We start from the raw sequence: 17,446 nt of genomic DNA on the forward strand, positions 1-17,446 counted from the left end.
TTCTAAAAGTATTTCAGAATAATTCTCCCTGCTGTATTTTCTAGCATATGCCCATCCTGATTGTAAAGAGCTTCAAAAGCTTCATATCCCTGATTCTTAGTCTGCCTGTAAAGCTTAAGAACCTCTTAACCAAATAAGGCAAATATTGTTTTGCTTAATTAAGTGCCATTATTTCCCTTTGAACCACCTTGCTGAATTTTTCATGACCCCTGTGTTTTTCTTGCCTTCCTTGCTTCTCTCTTTTGCCAGGCACCAACCTAGATTACAAACTGAGCCCCAATATTGGATTGCATAAAGCAGTCCAGTCACTCAGGCGTGGTGCATGCCTATGTGTCTACATATGCTGTCCAGCATGACAGCTGCTGCCACATCTGGCTATTTAAATTTGTATTAAAATTACATGAAATTAAGAAGTCAGTTTCTCAGTCACATTAGTCACGTCTTAAATGCTCAGTAGCTACCTGTTAGACTCCACAACTATAGAAGATGCCCATAGTCACAAAACATCCTAGTGAACAATGTCAGTCTAGACTAAACAGAAATACTGAAGAAGAGGGATGAGCAAAATGGAAGAACAGAGTGTGGTCACTTTGTGGTCCTCCGTCAGGGTCTCCTGGCATTTTATCTTTCTAGCCACCTGTCTCCTTCCTTAGAGTAACAAGCAAATTCTTCCCCTTAGTCAACTGAGGAACTGCTATCCACATTCAGGTTCTCTGGGAGGCTTTCCTTTTTCTCCAAATGGGTTATCTAATCATTTCTTAAAACTTTACAGTGCCACTCCTTTGAATGGACTCATGGAGAATGACATGTCCTCTGCCTCATTACACCTAGTCTTATTCCAACTTTTCTTCTTTTCTACAGTGCTCCTTCCCAGCTTGAGCGATGGAATCACTGTTTGCTTGGTTTCTACTTGTGATTGTGTAGCCACATTTCTTAAGCTCTTTTGGTTCCCTCAAAAAAACAATTTTTTTGTTTTCATAGTATTTTCAGGACTTCTCAGATTACAAAAACATGAGTGAATTTATTAGTGTGATTTATTTCTTATTCCAGGTCATTAATGAAAGGGCCTGGTTAAGGACACAACAACGTGTGCAAATCCCCTCAGTAGAATTTCTCTCATTGAATAAATTCAAGAGTTCTTCATTTTTTTTTTATTATACAGTTAAACATCTTTTTTCAATGTGCATTGTCTTTTTTTTCCCCTTCGGTAATTTAGTTGCTAATTATCGATGGGCAACAGCTAAGGATGGATCCTGCTACAGTGATGGATGAAGTACAGAAATTTCTAGGAGTATCTCCTCATTATAATTACTCTGAAGCTTTAACGTAAGTTTATATTCTAATTAACTTATTGAAATTTCAGGAGAGAATTGGCTTTTTAAAAATTGTAGTTTGGTGATGCAGCTATTGTCTTAACTGTTCCTAACATACTATTTTCTGATTAGTTTGACATCAACTACTTGGAAACAAACTTCAACAGTGTAGCAAAGAAATGTCCTAAATCCTATATTGATTTCTAACTATGAAAGATTTCCCCTAGAAGGAAAGTAGGGAAGCAAAATAATTGTAAATCTTAAAGCCAACAATTAACCACAAAAGAGGCTACTTAAGCCAGTAAGTCCTGAGCCTGTTCAACAGACAATAGTGGGAACTCGGTGGAAGCATAAAGAGGTGATTAACTAGATGGTTTACGAACTCTCTCCACTGGCTTTTGTGCAATTTTCAAAACCAAAGTCAAGCAACAAGAAATCACCCAATAGGCGACTGAATTGGCAGAGGGAGATGTGCTCTTTAATTGCTTTGGTTTTTTTTTTTTTAAGATTTTTATTTATTTATTTATTTGACAGACCACAAGTAGGCAGAGAGGCAGGCAGAGAGAGAGAGGAGGAAGCAGGCTCCCCACTGAGCAGAGAGCCTGATGCGGGGCTCGATTCCAGGACCCTGGAATCATGACCTGAGCCGAAGGCGGAGGCTTTAACCCACTGAGCCACCCAGGTGCCCCGGGAGATGTGCTCTTACACATACTTCCGCTTTTTGCTTCTGTGTTTTTACTCACTGTTTATCTGACCCCGTCAGCTCTTCTTCAGGGGCCAAAGCAATTACAGCTCTGGTTTGGTTTTCTTTTCCTCTTTTTTTCTGATTTTCTTAGATAACTGACTCCATCTGGGCCAGGACTAGGATAACACAAGAGAAGCATTAGGATTTAAGGAGACACTCACTCTCAGCTCCACGCAAATGCCTGAGTGTGGGTGCCTCCTGAATCTTTGCACCTCACGTCCCTCTCTTACCTTACCTTAATCCTGACTTTGGACTCCATTTAGCGTTTTAAATAAGACCTCCATCTTACTTTCTCCACTATTATGGTCAGCAATCAAATTTCTGAGGGTTGTTTTTGTTCCTATTTCACACCCCTAGAGCAAGTGGAAGATACTGAGTTGGATGGGCCATGGACCTGACTCCCACTATAACACTTTCTTTTTTAATTCTAGGGTCATAGACTGAACCTTAAAGAAACTGAAAAGGACTGTTATGGACTTCTTCCACTGTATTTCTCATTATAAAACTCATTTCTATAGATCAACTGATTTTCTCTTTTCATTGTGTGCTTCTTCATCTAGCAAGTTAGAAGCTGTGAGAGGCAGGAGGATTCCTTTACCTTTCAGCATCCCTTACAAAAAAGATTGTCAGGAAAACATCAAATACTGCTTATGTCTTGAACAAATCATATATAGAGACATATGTAAGAAAGACATTTTGGTGTGGAGGACAAAGGAACTTAGGTTTTGAGCTTCCTTCCCAAGAGCCATTTACTTTGTTATTACTATTAACCTTCTGACTTCTGTGTTTTTATACTACGAGTACTGTTAGAGCTTTGTAGAGCTTAGTTCAAGTACTAACTAACACAGACTCTACTCGCCTTAGGTATTTAACTTTCAGCTTGACCTTAAAGAAACCTGAGTGATTGTAGTTTGCAGTTAGAAATTCAAGTCCCCTTTGCTTTATATCTTTTTTAAGTATCTCAGAAAAGAACGCTTTTATTTTCTAAACAGTTTTCTATTTCAAGTTGGTTTATCTTTGGGTCTCTTTTATAGAGCATATAGCAAAGCACTGTATTTCAGAAAAAAGAAGTGAAGTATCCTATAAAGACATAATCTCCTTTTTTTATAGAATGGTCCTTGACCTGCATGCTGTGTTATTTGTCCCTTTTGTGTCCAGCTCAGTGGCAAGCTTTTTATTCACCTCCACTGCCGAGAAAAGGGAGTGTAAACTTAAGAGAAGTAGTATCAAAGGAAAGCACTTTATACAAAGAACTGTGGATCACTTTGCACCCGGGTTATATCTGGCTGAAATTGCCTGTTATATGCTGCTCTAGCCTGGTATGGGGCTCAGTGGGTAAAGCAGCAAGATAAGATATGTGTAGTCTCTGAAACCACAGCTTCTCGCCCTACAGGGCTGCCCAAGCTCTCACCCTGCTGATAGAGATAATGTATAGCCATTCAGTTTCTTTTTAGATTTTCTTGTCAATCATCAGTTGGCCTTAAACACATCAGCCCTGGAGCTGTTGTAGAATATTTGGATTTTCAGGTCATTGTCTTAGGTCTGAACTGATGCATATCCTCCTTCACCAAGCCCTTTGCAGTTCCAAATCCTGCCCTGATCATTTAGTTACTCTTGTTAAAGTAACTATACTGATAAGTTTTTTCTCATCAAGGATGAGCGGGAGTCAAACAAAATGTATGTTCTCAGAAATGTAATTTATTGCTTCATATTTTTTCTGCTAGTGGTAGTGAAGACTATCTCTTTAGTACTTAAAAAGAAATAATTAAAATCCTCTAAGAATGTACTGAACTGCAAACAGAGATATGAATTCTCAACTAACCACATAAATCCAGGGTTTTTTTTTTTCCACACAGAAGAATAAATGAATGAAACTAGGTCTACACAAAGATTTTACTATACAGTCTTGGCATGAAAAAGTACTCCAATTTAAGCACTCTATAAACTGATTCTCTTCAATATAAAAACAGTTCCAATTTCAAAACTATTTTCAAGAAAAATGGCAGTAAGTTTCTATTGTAAGAGTATTCTTTATTCCTTTCTGCAATTGCTAAAAAAAAGTATTCACGACTTCCAAATTTCATGCAGTCATTGGATAGTCTATGATGTCTTAACATGAATTAGTACTGGCATAATGAATTTTAAATGACATTGAATATGTTAAAAAAATCTGATTTTCTTGGTCAGAATGGCTGTGATTTAAATAAGCAGAAAAGTTGTAAACAATATAAAAGTTTTAACAATATAAATGATTAATATAAATCAATTAAGGGAATGAGTATTTTACAATTCTTATTCAATATAACCTTCATGCTTAAAGTGTAAATAGGATTGATATACTCAAACTATTTTAGCTTTCATGTTATATGTTACATAGTGTTTTAGGCTGACTGAACATTTGAGAGAAACCAGCAAAAATCATGTTTAGCATGGAATTGTGCTAATTTGTATAAACTAATTTATGAAAAATATAAACTTTTTATTTTTCCATGAACTATGAACTCACAATTATACAAAGCCATCAATGACCATGACAAGAGGTTTCATATGTGGAAATACTGGTTAAACACCTGAACCTGACATCTTTATTTCTCAGTCAGTTAACCTGTTTATTAACACAGATGAAACTGGATTGAATTATATGAACTTTTAATACAAATTTCCTGTGAAACTTCAATAAATGAACAGTAAGAATTTGAAGGCCAGGGGCTGGATAAAGATCATGGGTTTGTTTTGTTTTGTTCTGTGGGTAGGACTTAACTAAGTCATAAAGAATCAAAGCTGCTTCAGAATTCAAGAAGGTCTTCAATTGTGTCTCATCCCACTTCCCCTAGCAACCAAATTTATATTGCCGAGGAAGTCTTTCCTATCCCATTCTGGATGAGTTTGAGTAAAAAGGTGCCACATTAAAAAACTTTTTTCAGTAGCAAAAAGAAAATTAAAAAAAAAAAAAAAAAGTAGCCATAGTAGCTAAAATCCTTTGGTTCCCTGGACGACCCATGAAAGAAGCACCTAGCAATGGTAAGTAGTGAAAAAGATAGTGTGCCCTAATTTCTTAAGATCAATTTGTTTTAAAAGTGGTTATAACATTTGAAAATCAATATGCATGTATATATTCTACATTTCTATGTTTACATATATCTCTTCCTACCAACAGTAGATGTGATAGGTGCTATTAGCTCCATTTCTCAGCTAAAAAAAAAAAAAAAAAATGAAAACGGGCACAGAAAAACTAAGCCAAAAGTCACTCAGCAAATAAATTGAGGAGTCAGGACTAAAACTCAATCAGCCCACTGGACTGTGCTGCCAATCTATTAAGCTCTTTAAGTTGGCACAAGATGTTAGAACCAGAGAAAAACAATACTGTAAACTGTGACTAATGAATAGTATACCAACAGGAAGTATTTTCTTTAAAAGACTGAAACTTTAAAATGAGCTTTTTAAGTTGTCTCAGGCTTTCTTACAAAAAGAATCCATCTTCAGACACACGATCACTTGGCATCGTAAATGTGAGATCATGGTGATATGCAAATTAAAATCACACTGAAATACAACTAGAATGTCTATAATCCAAAAGACAATGCCAAATGTTGGCCAAAATGTGGAGAAACTGGAACCCTCATATGTTGCAGATGACAATGTATAAAATATGGCCACTATGGAAAAGCAATTTTGCATTCTCTTAAAAATTAAACAGAGGCTTACAAATAATGCCACTCCCAAGAGAAATAAAAACCTGTGTCCAACAAATACTTGTTCAAAGAAGCATTATTAATAATAGCCAGAAACTGATAACCGCATGGTGGGAACCACACGTGATTCCTACTTTGTTGGACTCTACATCATAAATTTAAATTAACAGTTTATCATCCCATTGTCTGCCCTGTGATTTTTTTTTTAAGGCTCATGCTTAGTCAATGTTCTCCAGCATTGTGATTGTATGCTATTGATACTGCTTTTAGAATGCTCTTACGAAGTGAAGAAATCTATGTGTTTGAAATGACAAAAAAAAAAAAATTATAAATAAGTAAATGAATAAATGAATGCCAAAAACTGGAACTGACCCAAATGTCCATCACCTGGTAAATGGATTAACAAAATCTGGCATATTCACCCCAGCCAAAAAAAAAAAAAAAAAAAGGTGTCCCAAAAAGACAAAGACTCAAAGCAGATCAGTGCTAGCCTGGGCCTGGAGGTAACAGCAGGGATTGCTTCCAGTGGGCTCTAAGGAATTTGGGGGGATTATGGAAATGTTCTAATACTGGATTGTGGTGACAGTTATACAACTATATAAACTTGCTACAAATCATCTAATTGTATACTAAAGATGGGTGTTCTAAGTAAATTATACCTTAAAAAAACTGTTACAAATAAAACAGGTATCAACAAAGTGGTTCATTAAATCATAAAAGCATATTTGTGGAGAGGGAACTGATTTAAAAACAAAAACAAACAAAAACTAACTTCTGTGTTTGTTCCATATTAGTGACACCTGAATGATGGTGTTTTGATTCTGAAATTTACCAGCACTGTTTGCAACTCACTATTCTCCCATGGAAATGTTATTTCAATCTAAAGGTATTTTAAACATACTTGAACTTCTAAGTATAATCTGAATATTCCCTAGGATTCACCTGCCCAAATGTTACCAGTTGGAGGCTGAATCATTGGAGAATTTCAATTGTCCCTGCCTACAAGTCTCTTCCAGTTATTTCTAGACATCTCCAGGTGATATTCTATAGAAATTTAAGAACCAATCCATTCTCTTATTTTTTTTTAAGATTTTATTTATTTATTTGAGAGAGAGCATGCACAGTGCGGGGAGGGGGGCAGAGAGAGAGGGAGAAGCACTCTGCTTGCTGAGCAGGGAGCCAAATGCAGGGCTCCATGCCAGGACTCCAGGATCATGACCTGAGCCGAAGGCAGATGCTCAACAGACTGAGCCATCCAGGTTCCCCCACCTTTTTAAGGTTTTATTTATTTGACTGAGAGAAGAACCAATTCATTCTTGTTTTAGTCTAATTCAACAAGATTCTATTGGATGACTATTATGTGCAAGACTCTGGATACAAAGATAAAGGATCTCATATGATAAAGTAAACAACACAAAAAATTTCCCCCAAAAGGTTCACTTCCTGAAGTCCTCTAAAAGAGGTCCTAGCCATGACTACTGAGTGCCTACCCAAAGAAAGGTTTCTTACTGTCCCACCAGATACCAGTGGTACCAAGGGTAATCTTAAGAGAAACACTGGTAATATTCTAAACAGATACAGGGAGATCTTTCTCTATTTCACGTCAAGCTTCTTCACCTGAACTCTGAAATTGCATTGCTGATGTCTTCCAACTCACAATGTCAACATCAATACCTTCACCTCTAGCTCAAGTCACCTGTAAAATAAACATGATCACCCTTCTGCCTTCCTCTCCTTTCCACTCCAACACACTTAGGCCATTGTCTGTGAGCTTATGCCTACAGATGCCTGGGCTACATGCCAGCCACACATACACATACATACTTTTTCTCAATAAAGCCCACATGACAGCCTGCTGCATGACATGTAACCAATGAACAGGGATGAAAGAAAAACCCATTTTTATTCTGATTCTCAATTATATTATGTGTGAAGTTCAGTGTCTCTTAAGAAAACATCATTCTGTCAAAAGGCTGCTCATTTTAACATAAGGCCTATGTATGTTCCAGAGATGGATGATGTATAGTTAGAATATTACCAAAAAAAAATAATAGTTGGTCTGGATTCTAAATTTTGATCACTTAAATATATAAAACAAGCCAGAATTCAATTGTAGAAGTTGCTAAGGACAAAATGTTTATGAAAAATACTATATCAATAGCACACTTCCAGACTTCCATTGTGTCATATTAGAGCTTTCCAGATTTCATGTACAGATTATTTAAATAATAGTCTTTTAAATGCTTTTTTTTCTTGTACCTCTGAGTGTGGAACTACTTTATTCAGTTGCCTTACTGATTCAAACAATAATATAAATAACATGAAGACATAGCATGTTGTGTCGTGATCTCATACAGTTGTGTCAGTAATCATGAGAATTAGGCTTTGCCTAAGTGGGATGTGGATAATCCTTTAGTGTCTCTAATATCCAAACCAGTACAGAGGCAGAAATCTAGGTGTGCATTCTTTTCATACAGCTATGTTATAAGCTCCACAAGATTAGCTACATAAAGACTACCTTCCAAATCCATACATATACACATATATTCAATCACAGTGTAATTTTAAATCCACTCTATTGAAATAAAATTCATATATAATAAAAATCTACCAATTTTAACTGTACAGACTGATGAATTTTGACAAATGGTTACAGTTGTATATACCACCACAATCAAGACACAGAACATTTCCATTTACCCAAAAAGTTTCTTCATGCTCCTTTGCAGTCAATCCTTCCCCCCTCACTCCCGATCCCCAGCAACCACTCATCTACTTTCTTTCATTTAGCATAGTGCTTTCAAATTGTTATAGCTTGTTAGGTCCTTTCCATTCCTATACGCATTTTAGAATCATCCTTACAATTCCTACAAATTCCACTGGGGTTTTGATTGGAATCACACTGAATCTATAGATAAATTTGGAGAGAGCTGATACTTTAAAAATACTTATTGTTTTGATCTGTGAACAGGGTTTAGCCCTCTTTGTTATGTCTTCTACAGTTTCTCTTAACAATGTTTTATAGTTTTCAGTGTCAGATCTTGCAAATATTTTGTTAAATTTTTCCCTAGGTATTTCACATTTTTAGGCTAACTTAAATGTGTTATTTCAGTTGCCAATTGTTCACTGCTCACACTATAATTTTAAGAAAAAGTCAGAAACAGTATTTTTAGTAATGTGGATTTTAAAACAAAATGAAAAAGTAACCCCAAGTGATAATTTTTTCTAATGAAGTAGAAAGTAAGGCAATAGAATTATCAAATTACAAAAGCAATGTGAAAGAATTATCATTGCTGACTCTTTTGTTTTTATATTCAAGCATGGAAATTACTATTTATTCATAATGAATAATAATATAAAACATAACCAGAGACCAGTGAAGAAGAAAAGACACTGGACTTAGAGTAAGGAGGCCTAGATTTAAGTCATGACCCAGGTATGGAAAAAATATATAGTCCAAGAGAAATAAACTTTGACAAACATTTCCTTCTTTTTCAGTTTTTTATTCAGCTAACATTTAGTGAACATTGATGAAGAGCCAAAAACACGTTGTTAAGTGCCATAAAATGGGAAGAATCCTGTACTCCGTATCATTAAGGGATTTTAATGAAAACTCAAAAGGAAAAAGAATTACATAAAATATTTTGGTAAACTGGGACACCTGGGTGGCTCAGTCAATTGAGCGTCCAACTCTTGGCTTTGGCTCAGGTCATGATCTCATGGTCATGAGATAGGGCCTACATTCAGCTCCATGCTCAGCACTGAGTCTGCTTGAGATTCTCTCCCACTGACCCTCCCCCTGCTTAGTCTGGCTCTCTCTCTCAAATAAATAAATAACATCTTAAAAAAATATATGTTTTGGCAAACTAAAATATAAGTTTAGTATGTTAACTAACTGGAATTAAAATTAAAATGTAAGAAAATATTAAATAATAAACAAATAAAACGATGTGAAAGATTAAAAATAAATAAAATATAAATGTAATGTGCTACTATTATTTTGATTATAGTTATGCCATGAAAATCCACATTTATAGGTACTGTGACTTTAATACAGAGCTCATACCAAAATAAGAAAGGGGCTATGGAAAAAAATTAAGTGGATGACAGCTGAAGAATCCTAAAATTAATCACTCCATGGCACACCAAACACTTTCTCTTCTATTATTCTGTAATTGTATGGTATAAATACTACCTAAGTCCATAAATATGGATGAAACCTGACTTGTCATTTTTAAACCCTACAAAGGAAAAGAACAGACTTGAAATTCATAAAACTTTTTCCTTCCAGATGAAGGAGGTAGGCTTATTAATTTCTATTAATAGAAGACCTTCTGCTGACAATTTTTCTATTAGGAATCTGGCAAACTTACAAATATGACAGATGGACTAAGAATTCAGAAGTATGCCAAAAGAATTTATGCAAAGTGACTTAGTCAAAAAATATGCCAGTTTCTCTGGTTATAGATTAAGATCCAAAAATATATTCATGGCTTTGGTCATTATAACTTACAAATTGCTTGAAAAATACTTTTTTGTGTTTTGTGTTTTTAATTTTTTTTAGGTTTGATTCTCATAAAGGTTTCTGGTGTCAATTATTGGAAGAAGGTAAAACAAAATGCCTGGGAAAGAGCAAAGGAAGAAAATACCCTCCAATGGATCCTGATGTAAGTATAAAGCTTATAAATAAAAACTAAATAAGCAAAGTAATAAATAATATGTATTTTCTTATAAAAGTGGTTAAAATAAAAATTTAGCCCTTCTAAAAATTACAAGTGACATGTGGATTTCAGTGTATCCAGGTTGTTTATTTGGATTTTTCCAATGACACACGTCAAGCAGGAATAAAGGAAAACAACAGAATTTTCTATTTTGAAGCAGAACATAGAAGGCAATGTCTGATTACAAGAAGAATGATACATTAATAGAAATTTTAGCACTAAAAATGTTAATTTAAACCAAGACAGGAAATACATCAACTGGAAATTGAAAACAGGACCAAAAGATTTCTATTTTTCCCCCATTAAGTCATGCTATAGTAGTAAATGTGGTCTGCATAATACTATTTCTTTGACAGTTTTCTTTGGATGATTATTAAAATTTACTTTCGAGCACTATAAAAATAATCCTTACACATTAATAGAAATTCAAGGGCAATTTCCATGGTATTTCAAGAAAGTAATATAAAATACATCATTTTCATTTATGTCCAGGCTATTTCTCTATTTATTAAACTAAAATGTTTAAAAGACATTGTAGAACATCTTTCTTAGCATTTGATTTTACTCCTATCAAACACAGACATAATGAGACATAATATTAGATTTTGTGGTAGAGAAAGATAAGAAAAACAAATTTTAGAATATCAGTACTTCCATATTGATACTCCAGAAATGTTACTGTGTAATACATTCCAAGGGCTTATTAACTCACACTTCTGACACCAAATGTGCAGCATTTCATACCAACCAAGCATGCAGATTTCTACAGATACCAACTAAGTGCCCTATAGTTTAACTCAATTGTGACACTAACCAGTATAGACTCCACAGGTAAAGGGCTTACTACCACAGGCCTGCTCTCCCTTCAGACTCTAATAGCAAGTAACAGGTTCCTAGGTTACTTACTTCTGTCCAAAGTGGCTATAAATCAAGGGATCTCATGACCACTTCCTCAGGTTTTAAAATTTGCTATAACAGTTCAGAGAACCCAGGGAAACACTTTATTTTCTATTATTATAAAAGATAAAAAATGAATAACCAGAGTGAGAGGCACATAGAACAAGGTCCAGAAGGGTGCTAAAGCACAGGAGCTTCTGTCTCTGTAGAGTTTGTGGTGTGCCACCCTCCCAGCACATAGATGCATTTACAAACCCTGACATTCTCCAGAATCTTCACTTCAGGTTTTTATGGGGGTCCCATTAACATAGGCATGATTGATTAAATCACCTGCCATTAGTCATTACCTCAATCCCCAGTCCCTCTTCCCATCTTTGGAGGTCAAAGGGTAGGGCTGAGAGTTCCCAACCTCTAATATTATGTTTGGTTCCTCTAGCAACTACCATCCCACCCCCTCCATCTGACACTATCTGTGGTCCCAGCAAGAGTCACCTCATTAGCATAAACTTGGGTATGGTTTAAAAGGTCTTATTATGAATAACAAAACACACTCCTTTCACCCCTATCACTGAGGAAAAAAATGGTTTTAGAAGCTCTGTGCCAGGAACCTGAGATGAAAACCAATTATATATATTTCTTATGTCACAATATCAAGTATATACTGGATTTATTTGAAGGCATAGAGTGGTTGATTTTATACAAATAGAGACCAGAGAGAAGTCAAGAGTAAAGGAGGCTTCTTAAAGACAACAGAAACACGAATGTGAGAATGTTTGAGAGGAGGCAGTATTATCACATTGCTTGCTTCTCCCCCTATTACAGAAAAATGCCAGCACCCAACTCACCAAAACATCATAGAATGCATTTAATCCAGGTAAACTAAGAAAGTTGTTGGCCTACTCCTACTTTTACTTTGTTTATGAAAATAACAGTGTAGAAGAATAAAAACTGACATTCTAAATTAATACCACTAAATCTAAGGGCACTGGGTGGCTCAGTGGGTTAAAACCTCTGCCTTTGGCTTAGGTCATGATCTCAGGGTCCTGGGATCAAGGCCTGCCTCGGGCTCTCTGCTCAGCAGGGAATCTGCTTCTCCCTCTCTCTCTGCCTGACTCTCTGCCTACTTGTGATCTCTCTCTCTGTCAAATAAATAAATAAAAATCTTAAAAAAAATCACTAAATCTAATATCTCTCCAAATCAAAAGTCTGTAATAGATTCTTTAATTTAATAATGGGCCAATAAATAACCTGATATTGAAGGTGTTATATGATTCCTTCTTTTTATACTTTTATATTATAAATGTATATATTATCTCCTCTTATTACATTATTTTACATGAGTTTGTATGAAGTAGTCAGATTACAGACATACATTCGCATATATCCTATCTGTGGCTTTATCTAAAATATCCCACCTTCTGAATGACTGTGAGATAACAATTTATGTTCAATAAATTCTGCATACCACAAAGTTGTATCCTAGTAACTTTTGGCCTAAACATACTAGACTCCAAAATAAAACATATCATACATTGCAAATCTCATTTCATTTGTCTTGCCATAATGAGGGAGTGAAGCAACAAGAGGAAAGGGTACTTGAGTAAGTGGACATGATTATGGTGACATGCATACACACAATAGGACACAGGACAAAGTTTGTCTGCAATGGCACATTGACACAGGCAGAGAGGTTTGAAAATGATGCCCAAAAGGTAGAGGTAAGGTTGAGATAATCCTCAGTATCAGAGGTTCAATTCAAATACCAAAGGGATGGACAGTAGAAATAGATCCCAGGAGGTTCAGTCCTAGACCCAGATAAGATGTTGTGCAATCACTTACCATATGAAAATATTGGGGTGCAAGCCGGCAAGAGAGAAAAAAATGGGGAAGTACAGAAACTCAGAGACAGAGATGTAAGGTTCTTCCCTAGATTCCAGGTCTGGCTGGCAGCAAAGGAGGCACAGAATGATCAGGCTCCCAGATATAGGATCTGGGAAATAAAATTTATCTGTACTGTTTTCTTTTGTCTGAGTGTGCCAGCTCAGCCTGTCAGTGGTTTTAGAGCTAATGACTGAGGAAGACCCAAAACAGAAATGAGACAGACAGGCACAAATCACACAGTGGTTTGGGCTCTCCCTTGATCCCAGTAATGGTTAGAATATAGCACAACTATTCTATTTAATTCCAGTGATCATGATTCCTACAAAAATCACTGTTACATCAATCAATACCAAATGAGACTTTCTTCTATGGCATTTAAAATCGAGTACCAGATATGACATTTTGAAAGAACAACACAAGGAATTAAATAACAAAAATGTTTAAAGGTTCAACTCTGCTGAAAATCTCAGAGTAGTACAAAGCCTGGAGGTACAGATACAGATGCAGAAATCCTCCCTTTGCAACATTCCTAACAACGGTCATCCAACCAATATATGAATGCCACTAAATGCCATCTCACAGCACAGCCCTTTCCAGTTTTGACAAATTCAATTATTAAAATCTTTTCTTTAGTGAAGAGAAATCTACCTCCCTCCAAGTCAAGATAGTTTACAAGGCATTCTTTTCCTTCCTTGGGTCAAATCATACAAATATAGCAAGCTAGAGGTTAACTGGTTTACCTACTGCATTTTCAAGCCTACACACAATACTGTTTTTAGCAGTATGCCTTTGTACACCTTAAAATTCTTGTAAGAAAGTATTATGTACCTTCTATATCTAAATGTAAATTAATGATGACCAAGGAGCATTTGATATTGTACATGTACCAAACTAACATTCTCCAAAACAGGAGTGATTTGAATAAGAGCATCATATTAGACCCAACCAGTTGTCACAGCTACTTTTCTAGCAACTCAATCAAGTTACTGTAACATTTAATTCTGCACAATCAAGTAAATCCCACGCTCAATACAAAATCTCTTTCCCTGCTGAAACAGTGTATGTACCTAGAGCATCTATTTTAAAGAAGAGAGTCTCTGGGTTTGGGTTGTGCTAAATAAATAGCCCACATGCTTAATATAAATCTCAACCCAGGTATGGTATAACTGACGCAGATTTAAACGTCATCACAGTAGATGAAATATACTTTAATCCTCAAAGTGAAATGTCCTCTTATATCCCACCTCAGAGCAGAGCGTTTCTGTCAAGCTACTACCGAGATCACAACGTGGAACTGTCCAAACTGCTACACAGACTGGGGCAGCCTCTGCCATCCTGGCTGAGACAGGAGCTGCAGAAAGTGAGATAGCACTGAGACAACATCTCGAGAATCCATCTGCCATGTAACATTCACCTTTCACAAAGCTTCCAGAAGCTACCAAAAGGCTGTTTAAAAATATACCTCTTCAAATAAGAAAAAAAGAACAAAGTTCCTTCCATGTGCTGGCATGTGGATGACTAGGGGGAAAAAAAAAAACAAAAAACAAAAAACAAAGAAAAAAAGAAAACATACCTGTTACAAGCCTTGAGGCCTACGGCCTTTCTCTTAATCCATATCTGAGCCTGTGGGATTATTGTAGACTACTGTGCACTCATGTGGAAGTCAGCTGCAACCAATATAGGTGTCAGACGCAAATGCAGAATTGTTCCATTTCATAGTAATATTTACACTTTTATATATCAACTAAAATTGTGTCTCTGTAGATTTTTAGATCACTGTTTGCCTGTAAAATGTTTTCTTATTCTTTGATCCTATAAAGTGTCCTACAAAACAAGAAGCAAAATAAACATCATAATGTAGCATAAAATGCCAAAGGCATAATACCCATGAAGAATGCTTGCCAAGATATAAATCCACTGGATACTTAGAAAGAATTGTAAATTATAATTTGTTGCTAGATCAGAGAGTGGAAAAGTTCTATATGAGGTTTATCTGTATCAAAATAAAAAGGTAAGTGCTATAGCAAAAAAAAAAAAAAAAACCTGATTTTTCATACACATACTCTAGTGCATTTATGTAAAAATTACTAACTCCTCTGCTGTAATGTAATTGTTACACTGAGATATGTTGTAAAGCCATCGAAACGTATATGGAAACATGCTGAATATACTAAAACAGTAAATAGTAATGTAAATTGTACTCATGGAATCCTCTAAAAGGGAGAAATTGCAGGGGTCTGAAGATATTATCATTGACAATTTGTATTCTCTTTTTGTGAGCTATAAACCTACTCCAATAGTCCTCACTGGTTCTACAGAAACACTTGCTTAGAATGTGAGCTATTTGTCATCTCCAGAAACATACTGACTTTTAAAAGTAAAAAACTTTTTTTTAAATTTTCTCCAGAACAAGACCTATTAAGTGAAAACTAAGCACAGTGTCTTTAGATGATGTTATTCATATTTAAAATGTAGAAAAATTGCATCTTTCCAGGTAGTTCAAAATGAAATTGTATAATGTAGAGATTTATAACAAAAAACCAAATTGATATATGATTTTTAATCTCATATTTCCCATAATACTTTTAATATAAGGCAGAAGAAAATAAGCCAGGGCCATGTCCCCTTTTTTTTAGAATATTTTGTATGTTCTCTCATGAAAGGCAATAAAACATAGTTAAGTATAAGGATTATCTACCAAATTAAATGGAGGAAGTACAAAGATGAGCCAGACATGATTCCTTAACTTAAACTTCAATTGATCATATGGTTAATAAAGTATTCAGAAAAGAAAAGAATCACAATTGTCCTATGCTTACATTTAATTAAATTTTAAATTCACTGTACATATAAAAAATTAAGTAGCAAATTCCCTGCTACGATTACATAAGCTGTTATAAAATGTTATCAAAAGTATGATCAAGGAAAAAAAAAGATATGCAAGGAAAAGTCATAGCCCAAATATTTTCTTGGTCATTATAATTCATGAAACTAAACTCTATCAATTATTCACTAATTAGAAAACAAATTCTGAGATCCTTCCACTTATTATAAATTTTTAAATCACATTATAGTTATTAAATATTTTTTAAGGTCTTATGCTCCCAAATGATACACTGTTTTAAACAAATTAATAGCCAAAAGAACTGGAGAAAGAACAAGTTTTCAAGACCCCTTCTGTAAAAGCAATATCAAAGTCATTTGGACAAATATGGTGAACTCAATCTTCATGCTTACTGCTAGCCTTTTTAAAGCAGCACTTGCCCAGCATGGTAGGAAAATGAATGTAGTGTTTCACCTCCACTAATTTAAGAAAACTGGCTTAAGAGGAGCACACACAGTGAGAGTAAGCCCCAGCAGTTACATACAGTATCATGGTTTTATTTTGGCATTTCTACTGATAAAAAAAAAGAAAAAGAAAAAATGATACATTTGTGTTTTAATGATGAGACGTGCATTTAAATTTCTAAACAAAGCTGCTCCTGGCACAATTTTGTCTAGGTAAACTGAGTCAAGGGAACATCATACCCTTTAAGATAAATGTTAAAAAAACATACTGGATGCTTGTATAATGAAGGAAAAAGGAAAAGATCATACCAAAATTCACTCATTCACAGGACAGGCATTATGCTATCTATAGTAGCAAACCTTTGAAAGGATTTTTGACCACTTAATGTATCTTGGAGGCAACATCAAATTCTAGAGGACATACATACTTTCTACATTATATACTCCAGCTGGTTATTAAGATATTCTAAAAGTAACATAAATACATATGAGAAAAGAATGAGAGCTAATGTGATTTAAAACTAGCTTTGTATAGAATTCCTTTTTCATTGCTTAAAATTGGAACTTCCTCAGGAAGAAATGAAATGGTTATTTCAATGTTTATAGCTATGATATTCTTGTCATTCACATTGAATGAAAATTACTGGAAACATTTTTTCTCTGAGTTTTTTTTAAATAAAAAAGCTGAATATAATTCTGATAGTAGCATGGTACCTCATATGTACAACAATAAACTGTGATAAGAAAATGAAAAGTTTGGGCCTGGTGATTTTAAGTAATAAGCAGGTATTTGATTGTTTGTGTTTGCCGGGGACAGAGCGGGAGGTGGTTATAGAACCCAAGTACCACTAATATAACTCAAAATGGAGAGACGCATGGAAAACTTCCAATTAGAAAATAGGTAAGTTT

At 35.0% G+C, this 17,446-nt stretch overlaps 1 protein-coding gene across 4 annotated transcripts in view; it reads left to right on the forward strand.

Moving 5' to 3' along the window:
* LOC125093318 (bifunctional heparan sulfate N-deacetylase/N-sulfotransferase 3) overlaps positions 1-14,721 on the forward strand; it is a 178,217-nt gene extending 163,496 nt beyond the window's left edge. For 3 of the 4 annotated variants that reach the window (XM_047718315.1, XM_047718316.1, XM_047718314.1), the window contains 3 exons: positions 1,217-1,326; positions 10,315-10,417; positions 14,499-14,721. In XM_047718315.1, the coding sequence (XP_047574271.1) occupies positions 1,217-1,326; positions 10,315-10,417; positions 14,499-14,618 (333 nt within the window). In that variant the 3' untranslated portion in view covers positions 14,619-14,721. Of the gene's footprint in view, positions 1-1,216; positions 1,327-6,685; positions 6,787-10,314; positions 10,418-14,498 lie in introns of all 4 variants that reach the window. The other variant, XR_007125205.1, reaches the window with a different exon arrangement.
* The last annotated feature ends 2,725 nt before the right edge of the window (positions 14,722-17,446 follow it).

Source organism: Lutra lutra, chromosome 2, assembly GCF_902655055.1.
Source record: "Lutra lutra chromosome 2, mLutLut1.2, whole genome shotgun sequence".
Lineage (NCBI taxonomy): Eukaryota > Metazoa > Chordata > Mammalia > Carnivora > Mustelidae > Lutra > Lutra lutra.